The 27,001-nt window shown below is 43.5% G+C and overlaps 2 protein-coding genes and 2 long non-coding RNA genes across 6 annotated transcripts in view; 3 read left to right on the top strand and 1 right to left on the bottom strand.

Annotated features, from left to right (window-relative positions):
* The first annotated feature begins 414 nt into the window (after positions 1 to 414).
* Positions 415 to 27,001, top strand: part of LOC126980976 (tyrosine-protein phosphatase non-receptor type 11-like) — a 75,483-nt gene continuing 48,896 nt past the window's right edge. Inside the window, exon 1 of one of the 2 annotated variants that reach the window (XM_050831491.1) lies at positions 415 to 664. In XM_050831491.1, coding sequence (XP_050687448.1) covers positions 651 to 664 — 14 coding nt within the window. In that variant the 5' untranslated portion in view covers positions 415 to 650. Of the gene's footprint in view, positions 665 to 19,106; positions 19,125 to 27,001 lie in introns of those variants that run through there. The other variant, XM_050831492.1, reaches the window with a different exon arrangement.
* LOC126980977 (profilin-like) lies at positions 9,173 to 14,529 on the bottom strand. Its single transcript, XM_050831496.1, has 3 exons — positions 14,362 to 14,529; positions 11,856 to 12,030; positions 9,173 to 9,672 (listed from the first exon to the last, which is right to left on the bottom strand). Exons 2-3 carry the CDS (start codon positions 12,028 to 12,030, stop codon positions 9,470 to 9,472), a joined length of 378 nt encoding a protein of 125 aa, XP_050687453.1. The 5' UTR covers positions 14,362 to 14,529; the 3' UTR covers positions 9,173 to 9,469.
* LOC126980978 (uncharacterized) lies at positions 9,679 to 11,457 on the top strand. The gene is made up of 2 exons (XR_007733689.1): positions 9,679 to 11,191; positions 11,224 to 11,457. It is a non-coding gene; the product is annotated as an uncharacterized LOC126980978 (long non-coding RNA).
* LOC126980979 (uncharacterized) lies at positions 15,814 to 18,589 on the top strand. Of its 2 annotated transcripts, none has more exons than XR_007733690.1 (3): positions 15,814 to 16,476; positions 16,958 to 17,068; positions 17,439 to 18,589. It is a non-coding gene; the product is annotated as an uncharacterized LOC126980979 (long non-coding RNA). The 2 variants fall into 2 exon arrangements; XR_007733691.1 differs by lacking the exon at positions 17,439 to 18,589 and adding an exon at positions 17,217 to 17,417.

Raw genomic sequence — 27,001 nt, 5'->3', positions numbered from 1 at the left:
TATAGGGAGCATGAAACTATAAATGTATTGTAACTCCAGGGGGTTAGGTAAAGAATGGAATGTACACACAATAACAAAAGTAGGTATATAAGTATTGTAAGTAATTGGTCGGAGGGAGACACACTTAATTACTTACAAAAACTTATATACCTACTTTTGTGATTCTGTGTACATTCCATTCTTAACCTAACCTCTTAATTGGCTTTACAGTATATAATATGTTAGGGGGCAGGCACAAGGGACTGCACCCAGAGACATATATCTAGGGGCAAATAAAAGCAGGACACTGAGTTAACTTTGTAATAGGGTCAATTAAAAGCAGGATACTCAGTTAACTTTGTGATAAATGGTTGGTTGGTCTGTTTGAAGGGAGGGCGTGATAGTGTCCTGGGCGGGCGGCAGGTGGCGGCGGTGTTTGTTTTGGGTGTTTGTTTACCTGTTTGCCTGTGTGTGTGTGTGAGTGTGGATGTGTGAAGAGGAAGAGGAAGAAGAGGACCTCGGGACACTGAAGAAGAGGAAGAAGAAGACCTCGGGACGCTGAAGAAGAAGAAGAAGAAGGAGGAGGAGGGGGAGGTCTTCTGTCTTCTCCCAGGACCGTGTATAGGACGCGTATCCTCTCCTCGTCCCCCCCCCCCCCCCATGACCTCACCATGAGCTCCAGGCGGTGAGTAGGAGTCCAGTCCAGTGCAATAGTCCGGTCCAGTTCAATAGTCCGGTCCAGTTTAATAGTCCGGTCCAGTTCAATAGTCCGGTCTTGTTCAGTAGTTCGGCCCACTCCAATAGTCCGGTCCAGTTTAATAGTCCGGTCCAGTTCAGTGGTTCGGTCCAGTCCAATAGTCCGGTCCAGTTCAATAGGCCGGTCCAGTTCAATAGTCCGGTCCAGTTTAATAGTCCGGTCCAGTTCATGAGTCCGGTCCAGTCTTACAGTGTCGTCCAGTCCAGTCCAATAGTCTTCCTTCCCTCTCTTCCCTTCCCCATTATCAGATGTTCCTCTCCCTTTCCCTTTCCTCTTTCCCTCCCCTTTCCCTTCATTCCTTTGGTTCCCCCTTCCTCCCTCTCTTCCTTTCCCTTCATCTTCATCCTGCATTATCTTATGTTCCTCTTCCCTTCCCTTTTTCCTTTCCCTTCCATCCTTTGCTTCCCTTTTTGCTTCCCTCCCTCCCTCTCCTCTCTTCAACCATACTAGGAAAGCACTCATGGTTAGACACTACCTTAAAGAAACCATACCTATCCGCTGCACCCCGAACCACAGCCGCCACCTTAACTCTCTCCTCCACATTAGCAGTGGTAGGTTGGCTTAGTTAAGTTAGCTTAGGTTAGTATTGGATCATGCACGCCTTCATATTATGGTTAATGTGAATGTATTTTTGCCCTTTAACCATAATAGGAAAGTGAATATGGCATTTTGAGGTGGCAGAGCTAAACTACACATTTACCAGCCTTTCCTTGCAAGACAGATGAGCCAGTCTCAAATGGAGTGCAGCTGTTTGTAACTCTTCCAGAATTCTCACACACTAATAATAGGCCCCATGGGAAGGTTATAAATAAGCATTCACCTGTGTTTTAGTGACCAAGGGAAGCCCCCATTCCCCTTGTAGGAAAGAAAATGCTCTTGCCTGATTTGTTTCTGGGTCATTAACTCTTATAGCTTTGTGTGTGTAAAATTTATGGATTTCTGCGTTAGTCAACGGAGCGATGTGTGCGTAAATTTCATGCATTTATCTTCCATTGCTGAGTGGGCTGTAGGTGGATGTGAGGTGTCCTACCCAATCCTAGGATGATTCAGCAAGGTTTTCAGGCCTGGCATTGTGTCTGGCCCCATGCAGCAGCACAGTGAGGCTGTGATGGAGGACGCTGTTGGGAGATGATCAGGTTGTGAGGGAGGCTTTGGGAGTGGAGAGATTCTTACCTGGATTTCTTACCTGGACTCCTTGCATTCATATATTCATATGTCTCCAGCCAAAACTGCAGCTGATGAATTTTCATTTAAAAGGTCAGATGATTGGGTAATATGACATCGAGAGATGGGACGGAGCCACGGACAATTACTAATTTGCAAGACACAGTCAATAACAACAATCCAAACAAAACACCCAAAAGAATAACCAAACTACATGGAAAATTAATCAAACTCGTATAAGATCTGACCAAGGTGCTTGCCCAGCTGGTGCTTGAAGGAATTCACCGAGATGACAGAACCAACAGAATCCAGCAAGCTGTTCCAAACGTTAATTACTCTCAATGAGAAGAAGCGGACTCTCACATCAGTGTTACAACTGGGGACATAAAGCTTATAGGAGTGATCTCTAGTGTCCCTATTGCGATTTCTCGTTTGCAAATGTTCAAGATTAGGACAAAATCCTTTTAAAATTTTAAACACCATAATAAGATCAACTCTGGATCAGTTTGCTTTTGATCGAGTAGAGACTCAGTTGCACGAGACGATCCCAATAAGGTACATCGCAAAACCTAATTATTTTCTTAGTCCACCTTCTCTGAACGGCTTCTGGTAGTCTAACATTACCCAGGTAGGTGGTGGCTGAGTGGTTAGTGTGTGGGCCCTGCATTCACTGCATGCAGGACGATGCGGGTTTGAATCCCCACGCTACCACCTGGGATTTTTCAGTCACTGCCGAGTGGCCTAAGACTACCCACATGCTGTCCTGAAGACCACCCATCAACCCGGACTCTAGAAGAAGTCATCCAAGTGAATCAAGAATGAGTTCCAGGGGGCAGCATGAGCCAAGAATAAATGGCGCCACTTTAAGAATTGCCTGCACCGTGACGGGCTTGGGCCGATCACCAGGCCCCTGAAGAAAGCCTACCAGTGCTATAGGCGAACACGTAAAAAAAAAATCCAGTAAACCACACCACAGAAGTGTAGTTGAGGATTGGCCCAATATGTGAAATAAAAACCGCTCATAAAATCTGGAGTTCTACAAATAGTTTCCTTAAGAAAACTATAGCCTATGGCACTAGCTTTGCCTGCAATCTCTCTCACATGAAGATGGAACTTGAGAGAAGAATCATTCAGGCTTCAGGTTTATGGCAAAGCATTATTTTCAGATTGCCATACCTACGGAAGGCGTAATAGTGTATGGTGGTAACGAAAGAACCGGAGATGCACGTGACAATATTGGTGGGCAGGGTCGGAGTAGCTGTCTGGGGAAAGATGTGTGTTAGGAGGGTGTAGGGGTTGTCTGTTGAGCCTTGATGGTTGGGGAAGGGGTATCATCACATATTTGCATCACTTGGTTACGAGCTTATGACACTATAGTAAATGACAGCTGGGCACCATCGTCCATCTGCTGCGGGAAGGATGGAGGCCAAAAATAAAACATTTAAAGCAGATTTGAATCAATTGATTGTTATTTTCTTTACTTTTAGGTTAAGTACCAATAGGTTATGCAAGAAAAAGATCATAAAAATGTCTGACGCCAGCGATAACTATTTATTTTTAGGGTGATCGATGCTATACGAGTTAAAGACAGGTAAATACAATTATATTAAATGGATTAAGTTAGCAGCTTGGCACACAGTAATTACCTACTTATGTAATGCCTGAATTTTGCTCTTTTCTGCACTCACACATGACCTCTGCGTGTAACGGAACACACGAGAAATTAATCCAGACAAGGAAAGATTTGGCTGGCGCCAGGGATCGAACCCGCGACCAGCAAGACGGGAGAGCCACCCCTTAGCCAGTCGGCCTCGCAAAGGGAATTATGGGAGGCTTGCCCATCCGGCTTAGTCGCCGCACTACATGGCTCCCCATTCCTATGTAGATTAATTTTTGTGCGTTGAGATTTCCCATTTTCTATGAACTTCGGAGAGCATGGGCCATCACTCTACCTGTTACCCAGTCGGGGTGACACAACAGAATTGCAGGAGAGGATGCCCACCGCCTTGCCACCAGTGAAACGCCAGAATTTTCTTCTCTTTACTACACTCCCACATGACCTCTGCGTGTGACGAAACACACAAAAAATTAATCCAGACAAGGAAAAGTTTTGCCGGCGCCGGGGATCGAACCCGCGACCAGCAAGACGGGAGAGCCGCTCCTTTACCAATTGGCCAAAGAGGTATCCCCCCCGCAGAGGGAATTATGGGAGGCTCACCCATCAGGCTTAGTCGCCGCACTATACTTATGGTTCTCATATTGTTGTTAACTCAGTGTAAAGTTTCATGTCTACTTATATCCAGATGCTAGATTTGGTTAGATTTAGGTAAAGGGATTCAGTGGTTAAGGCAGGGGTAAAGCCACTCCCATTAGGGGGTTAAGGGGTATTAGGTTTGATTAGATTAAGATAAGGAGGCTTCTGAGGTTATGTTTGGTGTGGTTGGATTTGTTAAGTTTATTGTCAAGAAATACTTGATACACTACACAATGTTACGTTGTTTGTGGTGGTCAAGGCAGCAGCAGAGTTCACCTTCCTTATGGTCTTGTGAGGGCTGAAGTGCTTATTTTTTCCTCGTCTCTGTGTATTCAGGTGGTGTTGCTCAGTTTATCAAGACACTGACTGTTCATTTATGTGAAAAATATGATGCTCTTTGTTATGAATATTATTTCATCTTACCTTGAAATAGTTGTGATTCAGAGCTAAATGCACTCAAGGGTGTTCATGGCTGTTTCCTGGTAAATAAAACTTTCTCTGTGAAAAAAAACATCATCTATTAACCAGAGGTGAATGGTCAGTTCTCTGAAAGAGACTGTTCAGTGAAGCTGTATTTTCCCTGAATATACATTTCTCTTACCTTCATACACCTCAAAGTTTTACCGTTTCCACTTTTTTCATAGTTATTTTTTTTTTTTTTTTTTTTTTTTTTTTTTTTTTTTTACAGTTTTGAGTAAGAGTATTCTGGCAAAATATAAAAAATTGTGGCATGTTCTTGTTTTTTATAATTTATAATTTTTGTAAGGGTATCATGGAAACATATGTATAAATATCCTTTGTTGAAGGTGGGAGTGTGTCCCTGCCCAGCTCAAACTGTAAGTTATCTAAAAAATATATCTAAGTTGCAGACATTCATCTTGGATTGCTTAGCCAATAATTTGCCATATTTTCAGTTCATGTATGAGTAAAAGTGTTTACCCTTTGTTTAATAGGGACTATTTCCTCACCTAGTTTGGGTTACAAATTGCCTCATAAGAGATGGAGCAAAATTGTAAACAGTCACTTTGGATTTTTTTGGGGGGGTAATTATAGACAATAATACCTCATTGAACTGCAGTGAAGTCCCAACTCCCAACTTTCCCTATTTGCTGTGGCTAGATTACAAAGTTGGTGGGACTAGGTTACTAATTTGATGAGGTTAGGGTACTCTCCTGAGCAGCCTGGTGGATGGTCCCTGTCTGTTAGTGGTGCAAGTGAATTTCATTTTAAGTGGCTGCCATGTTACATGACTTCCTTGGCCCATGCTGCCCCTGGCGCTCCTCTTGACTAAAATCGGTGTAGTTAGGGTTAGGATCTGGACAGCATGTGGGTAATCTGCCACTCAGTGATGGTTGAAAACTGTCAACGTCTTGCGGTGGGACTTGTTCGCGGGCCCTTCCCTAGGAGAAGATTACATACTTGTTAAGCCTCTCAGACTGCCTGCAAGTTTTAGCAGTCTGAGAGTCCATTGTGCCCACCTTTTTAATTTAATTTTATTTTATTTAGCTTTTGGCACCATCAGGCATCCTTGGTGGGGCCTGGTGGTTGGCCCCAGCCTGTAATGGCCCTGGCAAGTGTTTTGTAGTTGTGCCATCTTGGCTGCCTCATGCTGCACCACGGAGTTAATTTTTTTATCGTCTTTAAGGAATAAATCTAGAGTCTGGGTTGAGAGGTGATCTTCAGTACAGCAGGTAGGTAGTCTTCGGCCACTCGGCAATGACTGAAACTTGTCAGCTTGTTGTAGTAGGCGGGACTCAAACCCGGGTCCTCCAGGACACTGCACCCGCTCACTGGCCAATCAGCCACTGCCTCTGTTAGGCAATTTCCTCTCTATAGACTCCAAAGTGGACATGTATCACATATATGTCATTGGATTTCCAAGAGATTCACTTATAGGTTATGATAGAAATAATAAATATATATAACTTAGAATGATTATATATCACAAGATAATTAGGGAAGAAAATTGTTCAAAATTTATTTTGTGGTAAATTGGAATGTTATTGTGCTCAAGAGAAAAACCATATACAAAACATACTTCATTGGTTTACAAAAACATTTAAAAATTAGAACAAGGACCATTCATGAATGAAAAAAATGGAAATGATGAAGCAAGGATTCTCTGAGGACTTGATTCTGCTGCATGCTGTGTGTGCACTGTGCCAGCACTGCCATGGCCTTGTAATTAGCACAGCAATCACAGATATGTGTGCTAGAAATAAGCCATGTAAGAGGTGTGTCAAGAGGGAATGGTGAAAGTAATGAAGAGGTGAATCAGGTTGTTGGTATGGGAGTAACAGCACTAGTTTGCATAGTCCATGAATGCCAACTCAGGCTACATGGGCATGTGACATGCTACTCAAAAGTCAACCCTGCTCATTGGGTTGTTTATTTAAGAGACAATCCTGAGTGGAGGAGGCCAGGGAGTTCATTGGCTGAGCAGGTTGATAGATCCTGCCATGAAGGGCACGGCATGTAGGCTTGATCGGAGGGATTCCCGGGGATGGCGTCATGAGGTGGGTGATGAGGCGACGCTCTACCCCCTCGCACCTCCCAGCACATACCACTACAACTTGATTGTAACATGTGAGTGGATTGTGGAGGAGTTGAATGGGTAAAAAGGGTACTGTGACATGGTTTGGACATAGGCTGAAAATGACTGAGGCTTACTTGATGTAGAATTATGAGAATTATTGGGGAGCTGTGACATAGTGGGCTTTTTTTTATCTCCATTTATTTATTTATTTATTTAATTTTTTTTTGTCTTTATTGTCTCCTTTGCTAAGAGAAAAAGCTCAGTAGAGTGGACGAGTATTGGAGAGAGTAAGTTGGTAGGTGGGGGATTAAATGTGCTGGAATAGGGAAACTTGGCGATGCTCCTGCTATGGCCAACCCCTTGAGACAAGCTCCTGTGAGGGAACTGGAGGTAGAGAGAGATAAGTAAATGTTTTTCCGAACTGCACTTAACTATCTTGAAGGAATGAATAGAAAGCCTTCCTAATTGATCAGAAATCATGTGTATTGACCATGAATTAATGCCAAATAGTAGAAAATTCTTACCCATTTTACTGTTACACCATACATGGCTATCTTGCAGTTGATTTTTACTATTGAGAAATAGTTAGTGGATGCACAGTGCATTTTTAGCAAGTGCTTGTTTAGATTTTTTCATATATTTATTTCCATTTTCTTTGATAAAAATTGTAGCTTTAAAAGAAAAAGACCTACTGTTTAACAAAATTAAGTAACTTTTTTTTTTTTTAACTATTGACAGTGTCTCTTGAGATTCTAATGGATAAACTTCTGTGTGTGGATTTTTGGATTCTACTTTAGACTGGCTTTGAGTTATGAATTGGCAAGTGCAGACCATTGTGTAATAAGCTCAACCAGACTGAAGGTTCAAGTGACCATGATAGTTTTAAGGAATTCACTGTACCATATTTTTGACTTGTTGAAGGACTTGGAATGTCACTTGTGGCCATCCAGATGAGTCACCAACACAAACGCAAACTGGGCAAGTACTGCCAGTGGTACAGCTAATAGTAGTGGTACTGATACCAAGCGTCTATGTACCTGTAACTCCAGGCACCTTAGATGCCCAGCGGGAGCTGTGGCACTGATCACTAAGGCCCGTGCCTGCTGTTTTTATTATTCCAACTCATAGCTTGTAGAAGCATGAGTTATCAGTAAGTATGATATGGGGGAAGTGAATGAGAGTCTGTGAATCTATGGTTTGGAGATGGCAGCAGTGAACAGTACGCATGGCCGCACAGTGATTGTGAGATGTCTGGGTGTTGCTGAAGGTGACACTTTTGTGTTCTTGACATGCACTGTGCGACTCAGCCGGGCTGTCACTAATAATGGGAGATCTTGTTGCTATTAATGTGTTTAATATTGCTCTGGTTGCCTCTCCATCAGTGCTAGTCTCCAAATTAGGCACTATTAATGATGAAATAAGCAGTACCTACCCCATGTGTATGTACATGATATTATGCATGTTTGGAGTGAGCTGGGGTACCTTCAGACACTAAAAAAATTGATAATCAGAATAGATGCAATTCACATTACTGGACTCAATACATATTGCATCTCGGCGTCTGGTGGAGGAAAGTTAAGCGAATCCGACTGTCATTACCTGCAACATTATACGGTACTCCAAGATTCATATTAGATATGAAATAATGCAATGGCAAATTGAACTTTCCATGACCATGTGTCCCAGAACATTTTGATCAGTATTATGACAAAGTGGACATTTTAGTTGTTGTAGAACTGAAAATTGCATTAGATTCAAAGTGATGATTTAAAACTAATATATTACTTTTGTGAAGTTGTGGGCATGTGCTTTTCCAGTAGCAGTTCCAATTGTAAAGATGAACTTGACAATGCTCTGGGTAGCCAGTAATTTATGTCAATAACTACATAAATTTCTCCCTGCAAGCCAATGATAAACCATTAAATGATCATGTCGCAGCAAAGCAACAACACTTTTATGTTTTGTCATGCAGAAAAAAAATATCGGACTTAATAATTATGATTTTGGCATGTTTTCCCGGACTGACCAGGAAATAAAAGAGTGTCCTCCCTACACAGAGGAGGGAGGTGATTGTAGTTGTGCGTATGTTGTTTAATGCCATAGTTGTACCCATGATCTTACTTACATAATGTTAAATTTCGCTTCATAACCCCACACTTGCCCTTACATGCTTGTTTGGTATGGCAGGGCTCTTATGCATTGCAGCCAGTGATCTATTAGTGAAGTCTATTCCCCACCTGTATCCCATCTATAAGCAGCACGTAGTAGCAAGAGAAGCTGGGTGCTGGGACTTAAAAGGATTATAGGCATTTGAGGTTATAACTCCCCTTTGAAGCTACACAGGGACAAAGTGGACCTGTGGGGAATAACTGTGCAAAGAAAGTTAGTCCTACTTGTGCTTTGGCTTCGGTAAAACTCCAGTATTTTATTTAGATAGGTAAATGATAGGGATATGAGCAGTCAGGGCAAGGATAATCAAGGCTACAAGATAATTATTTATTACTTAATTTTTGATGTCATTGAAGGTAAAAAGTCACTATCACAACGTTCAGTTTGGAAGCTCGGGCTGTTGACACACTGATGATGGAGTTGTTAGGGTGCCCTTAGTATAAGGGCGGAAAAATCAGGAACTACCTCCTTTACAACCATTAACATCTGACATTCAGTGGGTTGAGAAGGATTCTTATATAATCTAACAAAAAAAATGGATCGGCTCATGACATCCCCCACAACTGCTTCACTTAACACTGCTTCGAACTCCGTGCCGGCCATCGGGTGTTCAGTAGTTCATGCCCTTGAGGTAGTCGGCCATGGTTTCCACTTGGGTTGCACATTGGTTGGGGGAGGTCGGGTCTTCGTAGTAGCCGATCAGTATGGCCTGGCCGGTCTTCGCTACGTGGACTCCAGCCTGGCCCTTCTTGCCCCTCAACACCTGATCCGTGCCACTCAGGAAGATGAACCGCGTGCCCCCTACGTGCATGCCTGGGGAGAAGAGGTTGAAGTGGCTGGAGCACCGTTTGCCGCACGTGATTGTTTTATTAACTGTTAGCAGACGGGTGGGGTGAGCGGACGGGTGGGTTAGCAGACGGGTGGGGGTGGTGGGTCTGAAATGTGTGGGGTGTTTCTAGGATTGTTTTAGCTGTTCGCCTGTTAGCAGACGGCTGGGCTGGCTTACAAATGCCAATATGCGTGGGTCTGTCACTGCTAAAATGTTAGGTGGGGTGTTTCTAAGAATATTTGAACCCTTCGGCTGTTAACGAACATCTAGGCTCCCCGACTGACTTACTCGTGTCACTGAACACTGAAATCATGCTACAGAAACAATTGAAGATGTACTTGTAAGAAGGCCACACAGTTTAGAAGGTGAAAGTGTCTGATTTTGCTCACTATTGGTATTGGTGACTGGCGTGTGTGGTGATGTAATGAATTGTCAATGATTAAAATAGAATAGGGATGACATTTTAATTTATCATGCAAAGACGTACCCTGTAACAATAATTCAACTGATATGTTCACGAAGTAAGAAGTTCAGGGTTTTAAGTAAGCCAAGTAAACAATAGTTGGAAAGGAATAACCAAACTGTCGAAAGTGATTGGAGTTAACCTATATTTAAAAGTCTAAATCTATGTTAAGAATCCAGAAGTTTAAATGCGTATAGCATATTATTGTTCCTTCACGCCAGTTAACAGCTGATACAAGTGTTGTGGGGAAGGGCAGTGTCAGAGGTGGGCGGGATGATTGGGTTATATAACTTTGTTCATGCCGATAATCAAGCGACGGAATGCGTAGCGGGAGTACGAGGAGAGACATGTACCGATTAGCTTATATCGGGTGCACTCGCCCAAAAGTGTCCAGTGTGAAAGTTAACCTTGTATGACTGTGATGTTGAGGAATTATTTTGACCCCCTAAAAATAGTATCCATGTCAAAAGTTCACCCATTAAACTTAACCTTCGTATAGTTTAATGAATACAACTTTAAGTAGCATGAGTATATACGGTAGTTGTTGGGGAGGGGACGGGAATGAAGGGGAGGACAAGAAAGAGGGGTGGGGTATCATGGAGGAAGAGGAGGAGAAGAGGTTAAGGATATCTGGAGTGGGTATCAGGGGAGGGATGAGAGGAGAGGAGAGGTTATAGGGATATCAGGAGAGAGGAGATCGGTTAGGGACTTCAGGAGGAGAGGAGAGGAGAGCTTAGGGACATCAGGAGGAGAGAGGAGAGGAGAGCTTAGGGACATCAGGAGGAGAGGAGAGCTTAGGGACATCAGGAGGAGAGAGGAGAGGAGAGCTTAGGGACATCAGGAGGAGAGGAGAGGAGAGCTTAGGGACATCAGGAGGAGAGGAGAGGAGAGCTTAGGGACATCAGGAGGAGAGAGGAGAGGAGAGCTTAGGGACATCAGGAGGAGAGGAGAGCTTAGGGACATCAGGAGGAGAGGAGAGGAGAGCTTCGGGACATCAGGAGGAGAGAGGAGAGCTTAGGGACATCTGGAGGAGAAGAGAGGTGAGCGTCGGGACATCAGGAGGAGAAGAGAGGAGAGCTTAGGGACATCAGGAGGAGAGGAGAGGAGAGCTTAGGGACATCAGGAGGAGAGGAGAGGAGAGCTTAGGGACATCAGGAGGAGAGGAGAGGAGAGCTTAGGGACATCAGGAGGAGAGGAGAGGAGAGCTTAGGGACATCAGGAGGAGAGGGGAGAGGAGAGCTTCGGGACATCAGGAGGAGAGGGGAGAGGAGAGCTTCGGGACATCAGGAGGAGAGGAGAGGAGAGCTTAGGGACATCAGGAGGAGAGGAGAGGAGAGCTTAGGGACATCAGGAGGAGAGGAGAGGAGAGCTTCGGGACATCAGGAGGAGAGAGGAGAGGAGAGCTTCGGGACATCAGGAGGAGAGAGGAGAGGAGAGCTTCGGGACATCAGGAGGAGAGAGGAGAGGAGAGCTTCGGGACATCAGGAGGAGAGAGGAGAGGAGAGCTTCGGGACATCAGGAGGAGAGGAGAGGAGAGCTTCGGGACATCAGGAGGAGAGGAGAGGAGAAGAGAGCTTAGGGACATCAGGAGGAGAGGAGTTTAGGAATATCAGGGGAGAGGAGAGGAGAGCTTAGGGGCATCAGGAGGAGAGGAGATCAGTACGGTACTAGGGGGAAGAGAGGGGAGGAGGGAGGGGCCCTTACCTGACTGTACGAGGTTGCTGCTGTTAGTGAAGGCGGTCACCAGGTTCTTGGCCTCGTCGGGGGTCACGTTCCAGCCCTCCGTGGCCGCCCATAGCGAGCCGTCGTGGCCGCAGATCGCCGCCTTTTTGACGCTGCCGCTGGCCTGCAGGTTCTCGATGTAGGAGTTCCAAGACATCTGTAAAGGACGAAGGCATGAGGGTAATGGATTGTCTGCGGGGAGGGTCTTTGTCATCGGGAGTTTGTCTACATTTTTTTTTCCGTCTTGTTTTTTTTTTTCTGCTGCTGGAATTTTGTTTGTCTGCAGGATTTTTTTGGCTTCGGGATTTTTAATTTTTTTGGCTTCACAAGGAGGGTTGTTTTATTGTCTTAACGAGTAGTTTTTTTTTTTCTTTTTTTTTCTGCAGGAAAGGTGTGTCTTTTGGAGGGTTTGTTTTCAAGAAGAACTACTCGTATTGGTGAAGTTTTAGAACCGTATCCCCAAGACAACCTCCAAACTCATCCCGGTGGCGTTAGACTACTTAATTAGGTTACTCGGCGGGGGGGGGTTGATATCGTAATGAGTAACATGGTGGGTCATTTCGGCAAACGGGGTTGTTTAGTTCTAAATCAAAGTCGAGGGTTGGGTTGGGTCTCCGTCTCAGAAGGATGCGGCCTTGCTGTCTAGAATTACCTTATTAGTAACCAAATATATGAATCCTCCCGCGGACCCTATTGCAAGGAGGCGCCACGACCTTATCACAGGAAATCCCAACCGTCCACCACTCGACGACTCGGGCGAGGCTCTGAGGAACACGTCACCACCGCTGCGCCTATCCCTAAAGCGGTTTGGGATTATAAGCCGTGAAGGAGGAAAAGATAGGTGGGGTAGTCTGGCAATGAAGGACGGAAAGGTGGATGGGTCGTTTGACAATGAAGGGACAGGTAGCAGTTTGGCGATGGAAGGAATGTTAGTTTGTAGTCTGGCAATGAAGGAGGGAAAGGTGGTTGGGTCGCTTGGCAATGAAGAAGGGAAAGGTGACTAGGTCGCTTGGCAATGAAGGAGGGAAAGGTGATTGGGTCGCTTGGCAATGAAGAAGGGAAAGGTGACTGGGTCGTTTGGCAATGAAGGAGGGAAAGGTAATTGGGTCGTTTGGCAATGAAGGAGGGACATGTGATTGGGTCGTTTGGCAATGAAGGAGGGACAGGTGGTTGGGTCGTTTGGCAATGGCGGAAGGACACGTGGTTGGGTAGTCTGGCATTGAAGAAGGGACATGTTGTTGAGCAGTTTGGCCATGAAAGAGGGAAAGGTAGTTGGGTAGTCTGGCAATGAAGAAGGTTAAGGTAGTTGGGTAGCCTGCTCTCATCGTATTCACCGGTTCGACACTTAACCATTGCAAAAAGACATCAGCAATTAAACATTTCTACGATAAATATAGATGAATATAGTTACTGGGATCAAGGAGACGGTTCTGGGGTCGGAAATTGGCAAATATAAGAGACCGAATACAGCAATCTGGGACCTTTGGTCGCGAGGACAATGAGGGAGATAGCGTTTGATCGTAGGAATGAACAGCTTTTAGTAGACATTCTGGCGTTTATATAACTTCGCTATGGTCGTTGTCTAGTCCGTCCAGTTCGAAGTATTGGTTTAGTGGTAGATAGTCCATTCACGAGTATAAAACAAAGAAATGAATTGCTTAGTATAGAAAATTAAGTTTGTACCTAATCAATCGTCAATACTACTACTACTCTACCTCTACTACTATTACTGCTACTGCAGGTCAAAGCTCCCTTACGGACTAGCGACCTGTTGACACCTACGTTTAGTAAAGTATTCGCTGGGTTCAGAATCGTCCTTACATAGACTCCAATATTGTCCCTCGGCCTTAAGTAAAATCCAACGGTCGTAGTGATCGGTCGGTAGTAAAAAAATTCCGTTACCACGTAGTGTGATGAACCACCAAGTTGAGTCATAGCGTTATCGATCCTGGCAGTGATAAATTGATAGACCTGATAAGCTTTACCACCGCGGCATAAGACCACAAGCCTGTACCTGGTTGTCCCATATTACTCTGTCAAAGGGTCGCTGCCAAGGCTGGGTCACCATCACATAGGCATATGGTATAAGTTTCAGTGTTAAGGCTGATCTGCCACTTGTTCGAACCACGCCCTGTGGTACAACGCGCGCAAGTTTGTCCCTGAATGATCGTCCAAGCCCCGTTCACACCCATATATAAGTCCTGCAGCCTTGAAGATGGAACTATTCCGGGCCATGGACACTGCAGCACCAGCACGCACATAAACCAGCAAAGAGAAGCGTTTTCAGCCCTTGGAGCAACTTGGAAACTTTCTTCAGGAGCCTTATCGCCACAACCCGATAGTCTGAGTTCCATAACGGCCGGCAGAGCTGTAGTAATCGACTCCAATGGGTCCTCTGTAGAGGCTGCAGACGTTACATTAAAGCACTATCATGCCCACAAGGACCCCGGCAACAGCTATTACTTTGGACTTAAGGAGCAGGATATACCTTGAGCGGTGTGGGCGGCTGCGGCGAGGGACGGAGGTGCTGGCCGACTGAAGTTAGCCTCTCGACTGACTTCGATGAGCGCAGCTTGCACCCACTGGGATCCACTGATAAGAGCTTCGGTGATAGCCAGGCAGCCAGTCAGCCCCTCTCTACCGGCAGCGCATAGAGTCTAGAAACGCGCCTCACGCTAGCTAGAAAACGGAACGTGACAACTCCAGATAAGAGCTCCGGATGTAAGAGAGAGAGAGAGAGAGAGAGAGAGAGAGAGAGAGAGAGAGAAGTAGTAATGTAAGATTCCTCAGTGATTCATGTTGTAGCTCACATATAACGAATCATTGAGGAAATTCCGGTTTTGCACTGTAATGAATCTTCGCCTTGTTTAACGCAAAGGGTCATCGAGTAACTATGAGGGATAATGAGCCTTTTAAGACCCCTCCCCCCCTTCCTTACCCCTAACCATGCCCCTAACCCCCGTCCTCCCCCTTCCTCTCCCCCCATTTCCTCCCCCCTCCCATCCCGCACACCCTTCTACTTCCAGACTTCATAATCCTGAGAGAGAGAGAGAGAGAGAGAGAGAGAGAGAGAGAGAGAGAGAGAGAGAGAGAGAGAGAGTTATCTTACGGTTTAAGATGCCTAAGGGGTGTGCCACGTGGCAGCCTCCACCACCACCACCACCACCACACCCACCACCGCCAGTGTCACTCATTCAACTCCATCTAACCCTCAGTCACCACCGTCACCACCACGGCACCACCACCGTCGCTAGCATTCTCTCTCTCTCTCTCTCTCTCTTTTTTACCATTATTATTATTGTTGTTGCGAGCGTTAGGTTCTAGCACAACAGCCCTGGAGATAGCCAGTGTATTTTGTGTATTTTGTATCATGAGAGCTATTATTTGTTATTTATTTTGATGTATTTATAGTGCTCTCTCTCTCTCTCTCTCTCTCTCTCTCTCTCTCTCTCTCTCTCTCTCTCTCTCTCTCTCTCTCTCTCTCTCTCTCTCTCATAGATATTTTTCTTGATTTTCCAGTTATTCTCATCGCCATATTATTATTATTGTTATTATTATTATTATTATTATTATTATTATTATTATTATTATTATTATTATTGTTGTTGTTGTTGTTGTTTTTGTTACTTATTATTATTATTATTATTATTATTATTATTATTATTATTATTATTATTATTATTATTATTATTATTATTATTGTTATTATTATCTCGTAGGCAGGTTGTAATAATCCAATTAATTATGGGAGATCCAAAACGTTCACGAGCGGTTCGAATGAGGGGGTTCTATTGTACTTCAAAGCAACACCCACCCACCACCTACACACACACACACACACACACACACACACACAGGTAACCAGTCAGCTGTTTATTGAGTCAACAAAGCAGTCAGCTGAGCAGCGAGCTTTGCTGTGTGTGTGTGTGTGTGTGTGTGTGTGTGTGTGTGTGTGTTCAGCTTTACTGGATTTGAAGGAAGTGACTCAGTGTTGTAATTTCCTTTATCTTGAAGACATCTTATCGAACTTTTTACAGTGCACGTTTTGTTTTTGTCACTTATTTATTTACATATTTATTTGTTCATTTTTACACACGTGGGTAGTCCATTCAGGTGTTCGGCTGCTCAGCTCAGGCAGCGAAGTATCATTTTATCTTGCTGTATTAAGTTCCTGCTGTCTTCTCTCGTTGCCAGTTGTCTTATTTATAGAGGAATACATAATTTATTTTCCCAGTGACTCATTTATATCACATAATTTTAGATTCGTTTATTATTCAGAATATCCTCTTTATTTTCTACGTTAAGTTCTCGCTGTCTTCTCTCGTTGCTAATTATCTTATTTATAAAGGAATACATACTTTATTTTTCCTAGTTACTAATTTCTACCGCATTATTTTAGATTCGTTTATCATTACCAAATATTTTCTCTTATTTACATGAAGTTCTTGCTATGTTCTCTCGTTGTTAATTGTCAGATTTATAAAGAACTACACTTTTTTCCCAGTGACACACTTATACCGCATAACTATAGATAATTTATTAAAGGATAAGATAGGGTTGGATTTGGTTAGGTTTATGTGGTAGTAAAATAGGGTTGGCTTAGGTTAGGTTAGTGTGATGGCAAGATAAGGTTGGGTTAGGTTAGGTTACTGTGATGGTAAGATAGGGTTGGCTTAGGTTAGGTTAGTGTGATGGCAAGATAAGGTTGGGTTAGGTTAGGTTACTGTGATGGTAAGATAGGGTTGGCTTAGGTTAGGTTCATGTGATGGCAAGATAGGGTTGGGTTAGGTTAGGTTACTGTGATGGCAAGATAGGGTTGGGTTAGGTTAGGTTACTGTGATGGCAAGATAGGGTTGGGTTAGGTTAGGTTAGTGTGATGGCAAGATAGGGTTGGGTTAGGTTAGGTTAGTGTGATGGCAAGATAGGGTTGGCTTAGGTTAGGTTAGTGTGATGGCAAGATAGGGTTGGCTTAGGTTAGGTTAGTGTGATGGCAAGATAGGGTTGGCTTAGGTTAGGTTAGTGTGATGGCAAGATAGGGTTGGCTTAGGTTAGGTTAGTGTGATGGCAAGATAGGGTTGGATTAGGTTAAGTTAGTGTGATGGCAAGATAGGGTTGGCTTAGGTTTGGTTACTGTGATGGTAAGATAGGGTTGGCTTAGGTTAGGTTAGTGTGATGGCAAGATAGGGTTGGATTAGGTTAAGTTAGTGTGATGGCAAGATAGGGTTGGCTCAGGTTAGGTTAGTGTGATGGCAAGATAGGGTTGGGTTAGGTTAGGTTAGTGTGATGGCAAGATAGGGTTGGCTTAGTTTATGTTAGTGTGATGGCAAGATAGGGTTGGCTTAGGTTAGGTTAGTGTGATGGCAAGATAGGGTTGGCTTAGGTTAGGTTAGTGTGATGGCAAGATAGGGTTGGCTTAGGTTAGGTTAGTGTGATGGCAAGATAGGGTTGGCTTAGGTTAGGTTAGTGTGATGGTAAGATAGGGTTGGATTAGGTTAGGTTAGTGTGATGGTAAGATAGGGTTGGCTTAGGTTAGGTTAGTGTGATGGTAAGATAGGGTTGGTTTAGGTTAGGTTACTGTGATGGTAAGATAGGGTTGGATTAGGTTAGGTTCCTTTTGGCAGGTTAGTTAGGTTAGTGATTTTAAGATAGGCTTTTAATAAGACCATCAAGCTATTGGTGTAACAGTAACAGCAAACTTTTTCTTTATTTTTTTGTTGTTTCCTGTTTTTGTTGTTGCCCTTGAGCTACTTCCATTGCCTTAAAAAGAATTGTATCAGCACTTGCATCTAGGACTCATGAGAAGTTTGAAGTTTCCTTAAGTCTTTCCACGGGTTGAATCCTTCGCTAGAGCTGTCTGTCTTGAAGTTCCTATAGTCCTGTGGCGTGAATCCTTGGGGCTGTCTGTCTTGTAGGTCCTGTAGTCCTGTGGCGTGAATCCTTGGGGCTGTCTGTCTTGTAGGTCCTGTAGTCCTGTGGCGTGAATCCTTGGGGCTGTCTGTCTTGAAGGTCCTGTAGTCCTGTGGCGTGAATCCTTGGGGCTGTCTGTCTTGAAGGTCCTATAGTCCCTCAGTGTCTTGAATATCCTTGGGGCTGTCTGTCTTGTCTGTCTTCTTGGCACGGTTCAAAAGGATGCGTGTTTCTCTGGAAGTGTTTTTATGTTTCTTTATATTGATTCATTTTTATTTTTATTGTTGACTAACCTGATGATTGATGCAGTTACCCCTTTACCAGTATTTGTTATTTATTTATCATTATTATTATTATTTAGATTTTTATCATTTTTTTGTGTACCATCAGTTCAGTGTGTGTGTGTGTGTGTGTGTGTGTGTGATAACCCGCCCTAGCTAGGAGGAATATGTATGTAGGAACCCATACATCTATTTACAGGCTCTGCAACACACACACACACACACACACACACACACACACACACACACACACACACACACACACACACACGTCTTCTATTACTTATTGATCGTGATTTGGTCGATATTTTTGTCTTCTGTCTTTTCATAACACAAACTCACCTCCACCACCATCATCGCCACCACCACCATAACCATCACCACCACCACCACCATGCAGTCAAGTTTCAATCGTGGTGAAGATCGTGTGGTGGTGGTGGTGGTGGTGGTGGTGACGCGGGATGTGATTGTCCCAGTTAAGGTTCATTACTGTCTCCTCCTCCTCCTCCTCCTCCTCCTCCTCCTCCTCCTCCTCCTTTTCTTCCCTTCGTCCTAGTCTTTAACGTCATACTTTCGTTTTTTCTCTTCCTTTTTTTCTTCCTCTTATTCACTACCATAACCTCCTCCTCCTCCTCCTCCTCCTCCTCTTCCTCCTCCTCGTTTGACCGTATCTCCATTCGTTTCGTGATGTGTCCCGATTCTGTGTGTGTGTGTGTGTGTGTGTGTGTGTGTGTGTGTGTGTGTGTGTGTGTGTGTGTCGGATGTTTCTTCCGTGAGTCTTATATGCACATGACGTAATGCTATTCCTTGTATTATCTCTCTCTCTCTCTCTCTCTCTCTCTCTCTCTCTCTCTCTACACCATCATCACCACCTCCTCCTCCTCCTCCTCCTCCTCCTCCATGCCTCTTCTCAGTGGATGGATGTAAACTCGTCCTGCCTTCCTCCTCTCCCTCCTCTCTCCCTATCTCCCTCCCTCTCTTCCTCCTTCCCTCCCTCCCTCCTCGTTACTGTGCTGTTGGTCCTTCAGTGATGGTCCCCAGTAGTTGTGTGGAGACAGAAGTGGTGTGTGGTGTTAAGTGTTGGTGGTGGTGATAGTGGTGGTGGTGGTGGTGATGCTGAACTTGTGTGTGTGTGTGTGTTGGTGGTGTTAGTGGTGGTGATGTCGAGTGATGGAAATGTAACTCTGGTGATGATGCTGGTGGTGTTGGTGGTGGTGGTGATGGAGATGAAACTGGTGATGATAATGCTATGCTAGTGGTGGTGATGCAGTGTCTATACTTTTTTTAATTTTTTTTAATCTTGCGATGTATGAAGAAATACAGACCAGAGAATAATGAAATGTAATTATAAAAAAAAAATATAGAATAATCATAACAGAGAAATGCACGAAAGAAAAGTGAAAAAGAAAGAAAAAGAATAATCGAGAAAAAATAATACAAAAAAAAAAAGAAATACACGAAAAAAAGGTTAAAAAAAGAAAAAAACGAAGAATAATGAAAAAAAAACAATAATTAAAACGAAGAAATCAAAGAAAAATAAAGAAAAGCAAAAAATTAATAAAAAAAACAATAATCAAAACTTAGAATAACACGAAAAAGGTTAAAAAAAGCAAGCAAGCAAAAAAACAACAAAAAAACAAAACAAGACCAGTGCAAAGAAAACGAGATTGATTGATTGACTAAAAAAAAAAAAATTGGTGCTGGATTGGGAAAGGTGTTTGTTTGTGTGTGTGTTTGTGATTGTGGTGTTGATAGTGAGGTTTGGGGCTATTGGTGTTTGTGAATGTGGTGATGATATTGTTGATGATGATGATGTATGTGTGTGTGTGTGTGTGTGTGTGTGTGTGTGTGTGTGTGTGTGTGTGATGTATTGTATTTGTTTTTGATAGTGTTGATTTATTTATTATTATCATTATTATTATTATTATTATTATTATTATTATTATTATTATTATTATTATTATTATTAACATTATTATATTGTTACTATTTTTCCTTCTTTTTATTCTTTTACTTTCTTCCTCCTCTTTATTTTTATCGTTGCTTTATTTCTTCCTTTTCCTTTTCTTTTTTTCTAATTTTCATGGTTATATTTTTTTTTTCCTTTTTGATTAAATGTTCATCATAATCATCTCTAGTCTTCTTCCTCTATTTTTCTTCTTCGTCTTTTCTTTTTTTTCTTCTTTTTCTTCTTCGCCGCCGTCGTCGCCGCTGTCCTTCTTCTTCTTCTTCTTCTTCTTCTTCTTCTTCTTCTTCTTCTTTTTCTTATCGCTATTATTAATACTATTATTATTATTGTTGTTTTTATTGTGAGCGTTAGTTTCTATCACAACAACCCAACAGTGTATTTTGTATATTTTGTATCATGAGAGCTCTTATTTGGTATTTATTTTGATGTATTTATAGTGTTCTCTCTCTCTCTCTCTCTCTCTCTCTCTCTCTCTCTCCCTATTTTTTAGTGCATTCCTCCAGATAATGTACAATTTTTAACATGAAAGATGAGAAAGACGGTATAATTTTTAATAATCTCTCTCTCTCTCTCTCTCTCTCTCTCTCTCTCTCTCTCTCTCTCTCTCTCCCACAACGACGTAAGTACTCCCGCTACACAATTTCTGGGCGTGGGCTTCTTTCGCTCCCTCCTTCTCTCTCCCTCTCTCTCTCTCTCTCTAGTCTGGCGGGCGACTGTCGGGTACACAAGCCTCAATTAAGACGGGGCTGTGGGCTGAGGGCTGGGCTAGACTCCTCCCGTCCCTGCTACTGTGACTTGGCTAGGCTTGTCTGGGATTAGTTGGGCATGGTCGCCATTTCGTACGCACCATCAACGAGGGATAATATATATGCACATTGGAAGATTGAGTTGATGTACTGTATATGGAAAGATTTGTCAGAGTAACGATTGGTGTATTTTCCTTCACTATGTAACTAAATAACGGATGGTGAGAGGCTTACGGCTTTTGGTACTGTTCATAGGCCTTGTTGTGTGTCGTGAGGGAAAGGCTCTAATATCAATCTAGGCCGCTGTGAGAGGAGGTTGAAGGACTAGGACGTTATACACTCCTGGGCGCTTCTTCACGACTCCGTATCAGACTACAAAAGGTCCAGATTCTAGTACTGTTCATAGGGAGAGGCTTTAACATCGTACTGGACCGCTGTGAGAGGTTAAAGGGCTGCTATATTGTACACTCTCGGTCGCCTTTTCTTCACGAATTAATAGTCAAGTACCAAACGGCAAGATGTAGGTAATTTTTAGTACTGCTCATAGGCCCTATAGTGGTTCGTAAAGGAAAGGGCGTAATATCAAACTAGGTGGGTGTGAGGAAAGTTGATAAAAGTTCTGCAAGAAACAGCTCGCAACTAAATGCCAGACGGTGGGAGGGAGACATACCTATCCCTTAGTACTCTTAAGAGGCTCCATGATGCTTAATATAAAACCGGGTCACCGTAAGGAAACGTGGAAGATGCTGGTGTGTGTGTGTGTGTGTGTGTGTGTGTGTGTGTGTGTGTGTGTGTGTTACGCGCTGCTAAACGCTGCCACACCATTCCTATCACTCGTACACCAAATTGAAACAAGCATATCAGATGGGAGCAAAAATGTACCAGGTTAAGGAATTTATATACAACCTGAATGCATCCCCACATATTTACTTTTAACAGCACAAGAAAATTCGTACCAAAAAACATACCAACGTACTTAACACAGCCAAAAGCACCCAATTTGGTCCATAAGCTTTTATCTTGTTGGCTTTGGTTCTGCTGCAAGACCTCGGTGTTTGGAGTGGTGATGATGCTGGTCGGATGTCCTGTAAACTGCTGTGCTTGTAACTCGTGATTGCTGTGCTGTGCTGTGTGATGGTGTGTGGGTGGGTGGATGTAACGTTCTCATACTAGCTGGGAACACTCTGCCTCAAGGGTGGAGGGTGGGCGGTTGTATAATGTTATAGGCTTGAGTTGTGAAGGTGGAAGACATGTTAGGTTGGTTATTTACTATTGTTGTGAAGGTGGAAGACATGTTAGGTTGGTTATTTACTATTGTTTTTCTTTTAACTTGCTTTCCTTTTCATCGTGATTATTTTTATCGTTATCTTTTTCTCTCGCTGATTTGATTTCGTTCTTTTTTTAGGATTCCTTGTCCACATTTGATTTCCTAGTTTTTTTAATATATATTTTCTTGCTTTTTTTCTGTTTGCTGACGAAGGGCAAGTTAAGAATCGTGCTTTAGAGAGGTTAGGTAAGTTTGGTGAGGAGGTCAGACGCAAAGGGTTAGGGTAGGACAGGTTGGGTTATTAGTAAGATGGATATAAGTAGAGGGACAGGTTAGGTTTGGATAGGTTAGGTTCGAATAGTTTAGTGAGGAGGACAAAGGCATAGGTTTGGTTAGGTTAGGGTTACTTTGATGAAGAGGTTACAAGCAGATGTTTAGGGTGGGTTAGGTCAGGTTAGGTTAGTTTTGTTGGGAGGATGGAAGGGGAAGTACAGGTTAGGTTAGGTTAAGATAGTTTTGTAAGGAGGCTAGTAGAGTCTTTATTAGGTTAAGTAAATATACCCTTGTGAGGAGGCTAGTAGGGGCTTATGGTAGGTCAGGTTATGTTAGTTTTCTGAATAGCTTAACAGAAGAATGCTTAGAAGTAGGTTAGGTGAGAGAGAGAGAGAGAGAGAGAGAGAGAGAGAGAGAGAGAGAGAGAGAGAGAGAGAGAGAGAGAGTACAGGCAGGTAAAGGAATTCACTCATACGCTTAAGTTTGTTTATAGAGTAATTGGGGGAAGGGAAGAGGTGGAGAGAGAGAGAGAGAGAGAGAGAGAGAGAGAGAGAGAGAGAGAGAGAGAGAGAGAATATTGTGGGTGTGTGAGGGTGTGGGTGGTTACTTGAACGAACTGTATTGTAGGTGTGTGTGTGTGTGTGTGTGTGTGTGTGTGTGTGTGTGTGTGTGTGTGTGTGTGTGTGTGAACTTTTTGAATGAACACCTTTATGCTTTTCAGTAAAGTGTGTATGTGGTGGTGTTGATGTTAGTGTTGTTGTTGTTGTTGGTGGTGGTGGTGGAGGTGAAGGTGAAGTTGAGTGTTTGTAAAGGGTTCTAGTGCCCGGATACCATTTTATATTGTTGATAGTGGCTGTTATGGTTGTGTTTGGTGGTGGTGGTGGTTAAAATGGTGGCGAGTGAAGAGCTGCGGGTGGTTACATGGAGGAAGAGGAGGAGAAGAAAGAGGAGTGAAGGAAATAAAAAGTAATATAGATGTTGGTGCGTTTAACAGACGAAAAAGGAGGAGGAGGAGGAAGATGAGAAGTGAAAGAGGAAGAGGAGGAAGGGAAAGGAGTGAAGGGGATAAAATAAGAGTTGATGATGGTGGTTTTAAAAGACGAAAAGTAGTAGTAGTAGGAGGAGGAGGAGGAAGTAGTAGTAGTAGTAGTAGTAGTAGCAGCAGTAGTAGTAGTAGTAACAGTAGTAGTAGTAGTAGTAGTAGTAATAGAAGAAGCTCTGTTGGTCATACTTGGAACACTCATCTTGGTAATGTAACGTATGCCATTGAACTCAATCTTACGTGCGTTTTAAGGCTAGACAGAGTTACGTGGTAGTAGAGTAGTAGTAGTAGTAGTAGTAGTGGCAGTAGTAGTAGTAGTAGTAGTAGTAGAATAAGCTCTGTTGATCATACTTGGAACACTCATCTTCGTAAGGTAACGTATGGTATTAAACTCCATCTTACCTGGCTAGATAAGTGTACGTAGTAGTAGTAGTGGAGGCAGTATTGATAAGTGGCCGTTATCAGTGACGTGGAGAACTGCCGTGGAGATTCTGTGCGTCACGTTGTGCTCTAAACTTCTGAATCTTAATGGAAAGTAAATTATGTGACGTGTAGTTGGTATGTTTTTTAGGTCTGGAGAGTAAGGAGATAACTATTTTATTGTAATTTTCACACTGCGCAGTTCCTAACCAATTTAATTCAACCTCCAGATAATCACACTAGAATATAATTATGTACATTGAGTAGAAATTGCTTAAACACGTAAATACAGATAAATAGATAGATAGATAGATAGATAGAGAGAGAGAGAGAGAGAGAGAGAGAGAGAGAGAGAGAGAGAGAGAGAGAGAGAGAGAGAGAGAGAGAGAGAGAGAGAGAGAGAGAAAAGAAAGGAAGAAAAAGAAGAAAAAAAATGATGGAGAGAGAGAGAGAGAGAGAGAGAGAGAGAGAGAGAGAGAGAGAGAGAGAGAGAGAGATCAAGGCAGCAAGAAGTAGAGAATGGAACCGGATGAAGATGATGGTGGCACTCCACTTCATTTCTCTCACCTTCATTCTCTCTCTCTCTCTCTCTCTCTCTCTCTCTCTCTCTCTCTCTCTCTCTCTCTCTCTTTACTCACACTCACTCATCTATCTATCTATCTATCTATGCCTTGCCTACCTATCTATATCTATTTGTCTGCTTACCTATTTACCTACCTACCTCCCTGCTTGCCTGCCTGCTTGCCCCTATCACCCTTGCGTTTCCTTCATTTACCTCCCTCTCTTCTCCTTCCTCTTTATGATCTCCCTTTGTTCTCCCTTTGTTCTGCTTGCTGTTCCTCCATGTTGCAATTCTTTCTTCTTCTTCTTCTTCTTCTTCTTCTTCTTCCTCCCCTCCCCCCCCCCCTCTCTTGCATCCATACCGTCTCATCCACTGCCTTAGTATATACGTGTGTTTGGTGAGCTTACGACACGGATGAAAGTAAAACCACCTACTTTTTCCTCCTCCTCCTCCTCCTCCTCCTCCTCCAGAAGTCAGCACTGCAGGCATCCGCTTAAGTGGCTCAGCATTAAACATTCAAGTCGAGGAGGTGACGATCTGGAAAGGAGGGGGTGGAGGAGAAGTGGTAGAGAAGGGAAAGGGAGACGGAGATAAATTGAAGGGAGGAAATTTTGATAGAGGAAAGTAGGGAAAAGAGAGAGAGGGTGAGGAGGAAAGAGAATGGAAGGGAAGGGAAGACGGGGATTGAGAGGGAAGGGAGGGGGTAGGAGAGGCAGAGGGAAGTACGGTATATGGAAAGGAAGATAAGGAGACGGAGAGATAAGTGGAAGGAAGGAAGCTTGGGTAGAGAAGGGAATAGAAAGTTGAAGGGAAAGGAAGAGGAGGAAGAGGAATAGAAGGGAAGGGAGAGGGTAAAGGGACGCAGAGGGAAGTATTTAAAGGAAGATAAGGAGAGACGGAGAGATTAGTGGAAGGAAGGAAGCTTGGGTAGAGAAGGGAATAGAAAGTTGGAGGGAAAGGGAAAGGAAGAAAAGGAATAGAAGGGAAGGGACGAGAGTGAGAGAGAGGGGGTATAGGGGGGAGAAGGTGTGTGTGCCGCTGTTATGCTGAGGGTGAGAAATTCTTGCGCGAAGTCAAGGAAACAGTCGTGGCGGGTAACATCTTCCCTGCATGCGGCGGCCGGGGGTGGGGGAGAGAGAGAGAGAGAGAAGAGAAAGTTGGGAGAGGGAAGAGGCGGTGTCTGTAGGTGTGCATTGAACGTAATAATCCTCGCTATTTCGAACACTTTCACTGAACACTTTGCCGGAGGTGCGCCATTGTGGGATTTTTTTATTTTCTTTTTATTTTGTGTGTGTGCCCTCGAGTTGCCTCCTCCTCTGTATAAAAAAGCAACCTGAAATTTGATTAGAGCTTCCATATGATGATAAAGAATAGATAGATAAAGATAGATAGATAGAGATAGAGGTATAAGCGGACAAACCCATTCTAAGACATTACCATTTTTTTTACACATCAATCACATTAAAAAAAAGGGAAAACAAGAGTCACCACCACGTTACAATAATCACCACAATCACCACCACCACATAACCTCTCCCTGTCCACCACCCAACAGACCCAAGCAATTCTCTCGGGAGGAGAGGAGTCTTGGAGGGGTCAACTAGAGATATACTAGTACACACAGTTTACTTATAAGGGCTTCAACTTACTCCCTAGTCAAGTTTACCGTAGTCTTGGAGGAGTTAACAAGAGATATACGAGTACACACAGTTTACCTATGTATCATGAGGGCTTCAACTTACTCCCTAGTCAAGTTTACCGTAGTCTTGAAGGAGTTAACAAGAGATATACGAGTACACAGTTTACCTATGTATCATGAGGGCTTCAACTTACTCCCTAGTCAAGTTTACCGTAGTCTTGGAGGAGTCAACTAGCTATATACTTATGCACGAGTACACACGGTTTCCCTTGCTATCACAGGGCTGGCGGTGAACCCTCAAAAGTCAGTCACCAGGAACGCCTCTCGTCCTGCCCGCTGCGATCTCTTTGTTGTCATGTAACGTGCTAGTTTTTAGGTCGCTGTGAGTTCCCAGTCCGTCTACCGAGTCACCGCTGGGCACAGGCATTAACAGGGCGATGCCTTGGGTCTGTGCTGGCCTTGTTGTAACCTTCCTGAACCCTAGAGGCAGGCTTGAGATATGTGCTGGAATTACAAGACACTTTGTCATATCACATCAGGTATTTCTAAAGGTCGAAGAGGGGATCAATCGGGTTCTAATGAGTGTTTCTTTAGGTTCATGGTATAGAAGAAGGGTCATAAAACTACCCCTGGAATGCCCACAGCTCCTACGAAAGCCTTGTCAACTATGTGTTCTTGGGCGGCGAAGTGTCTCATAATACCACCCATAATGTTTCTCTGGCTTGGAATACAGTCTTGATACAGGACATGGGAAACGAGAGTCACGAGGGGTGAGACGTGTTAGACTATTACAAGGGCGATGAAGGAGTGGAAATGAATAAGGAAAGGTAACGGGAAGGAAGTTTCAGACAATGCATCTCTTACATTACCTCAAAGAATATCTATGTATCTTAGCTGCGACTTTACACAGAGAGGCCGAGACATGTTAAACCATCACAAGGGAGCTAGACTCGTACTGGCGAATAAGGGACCAGCCAGGGAGAGACATGGAGGAGAAGGGAAGGTTCAGACGAGGCACTTTT

Source organism: Eriocheir sinensis, chromosome 46 (assembly GCF_024679095.1).
Source record: "Eriocheir sinensis breed Jianghai 21 chromosome 46, ASM2467909v1, whole genome shotgun sequence".
In the NCBI taxonomy this organism is placed as follows: domain Eukaryota; kingdom Metazoa; phylum Arthropoda; class Malacostraca; order Decapoda; family Varunidae; genus Eriocheir; species Eriocheir sinensis.
This window is presented reverse-complemented; position numbering and strand designations above follow the sequence as displayed.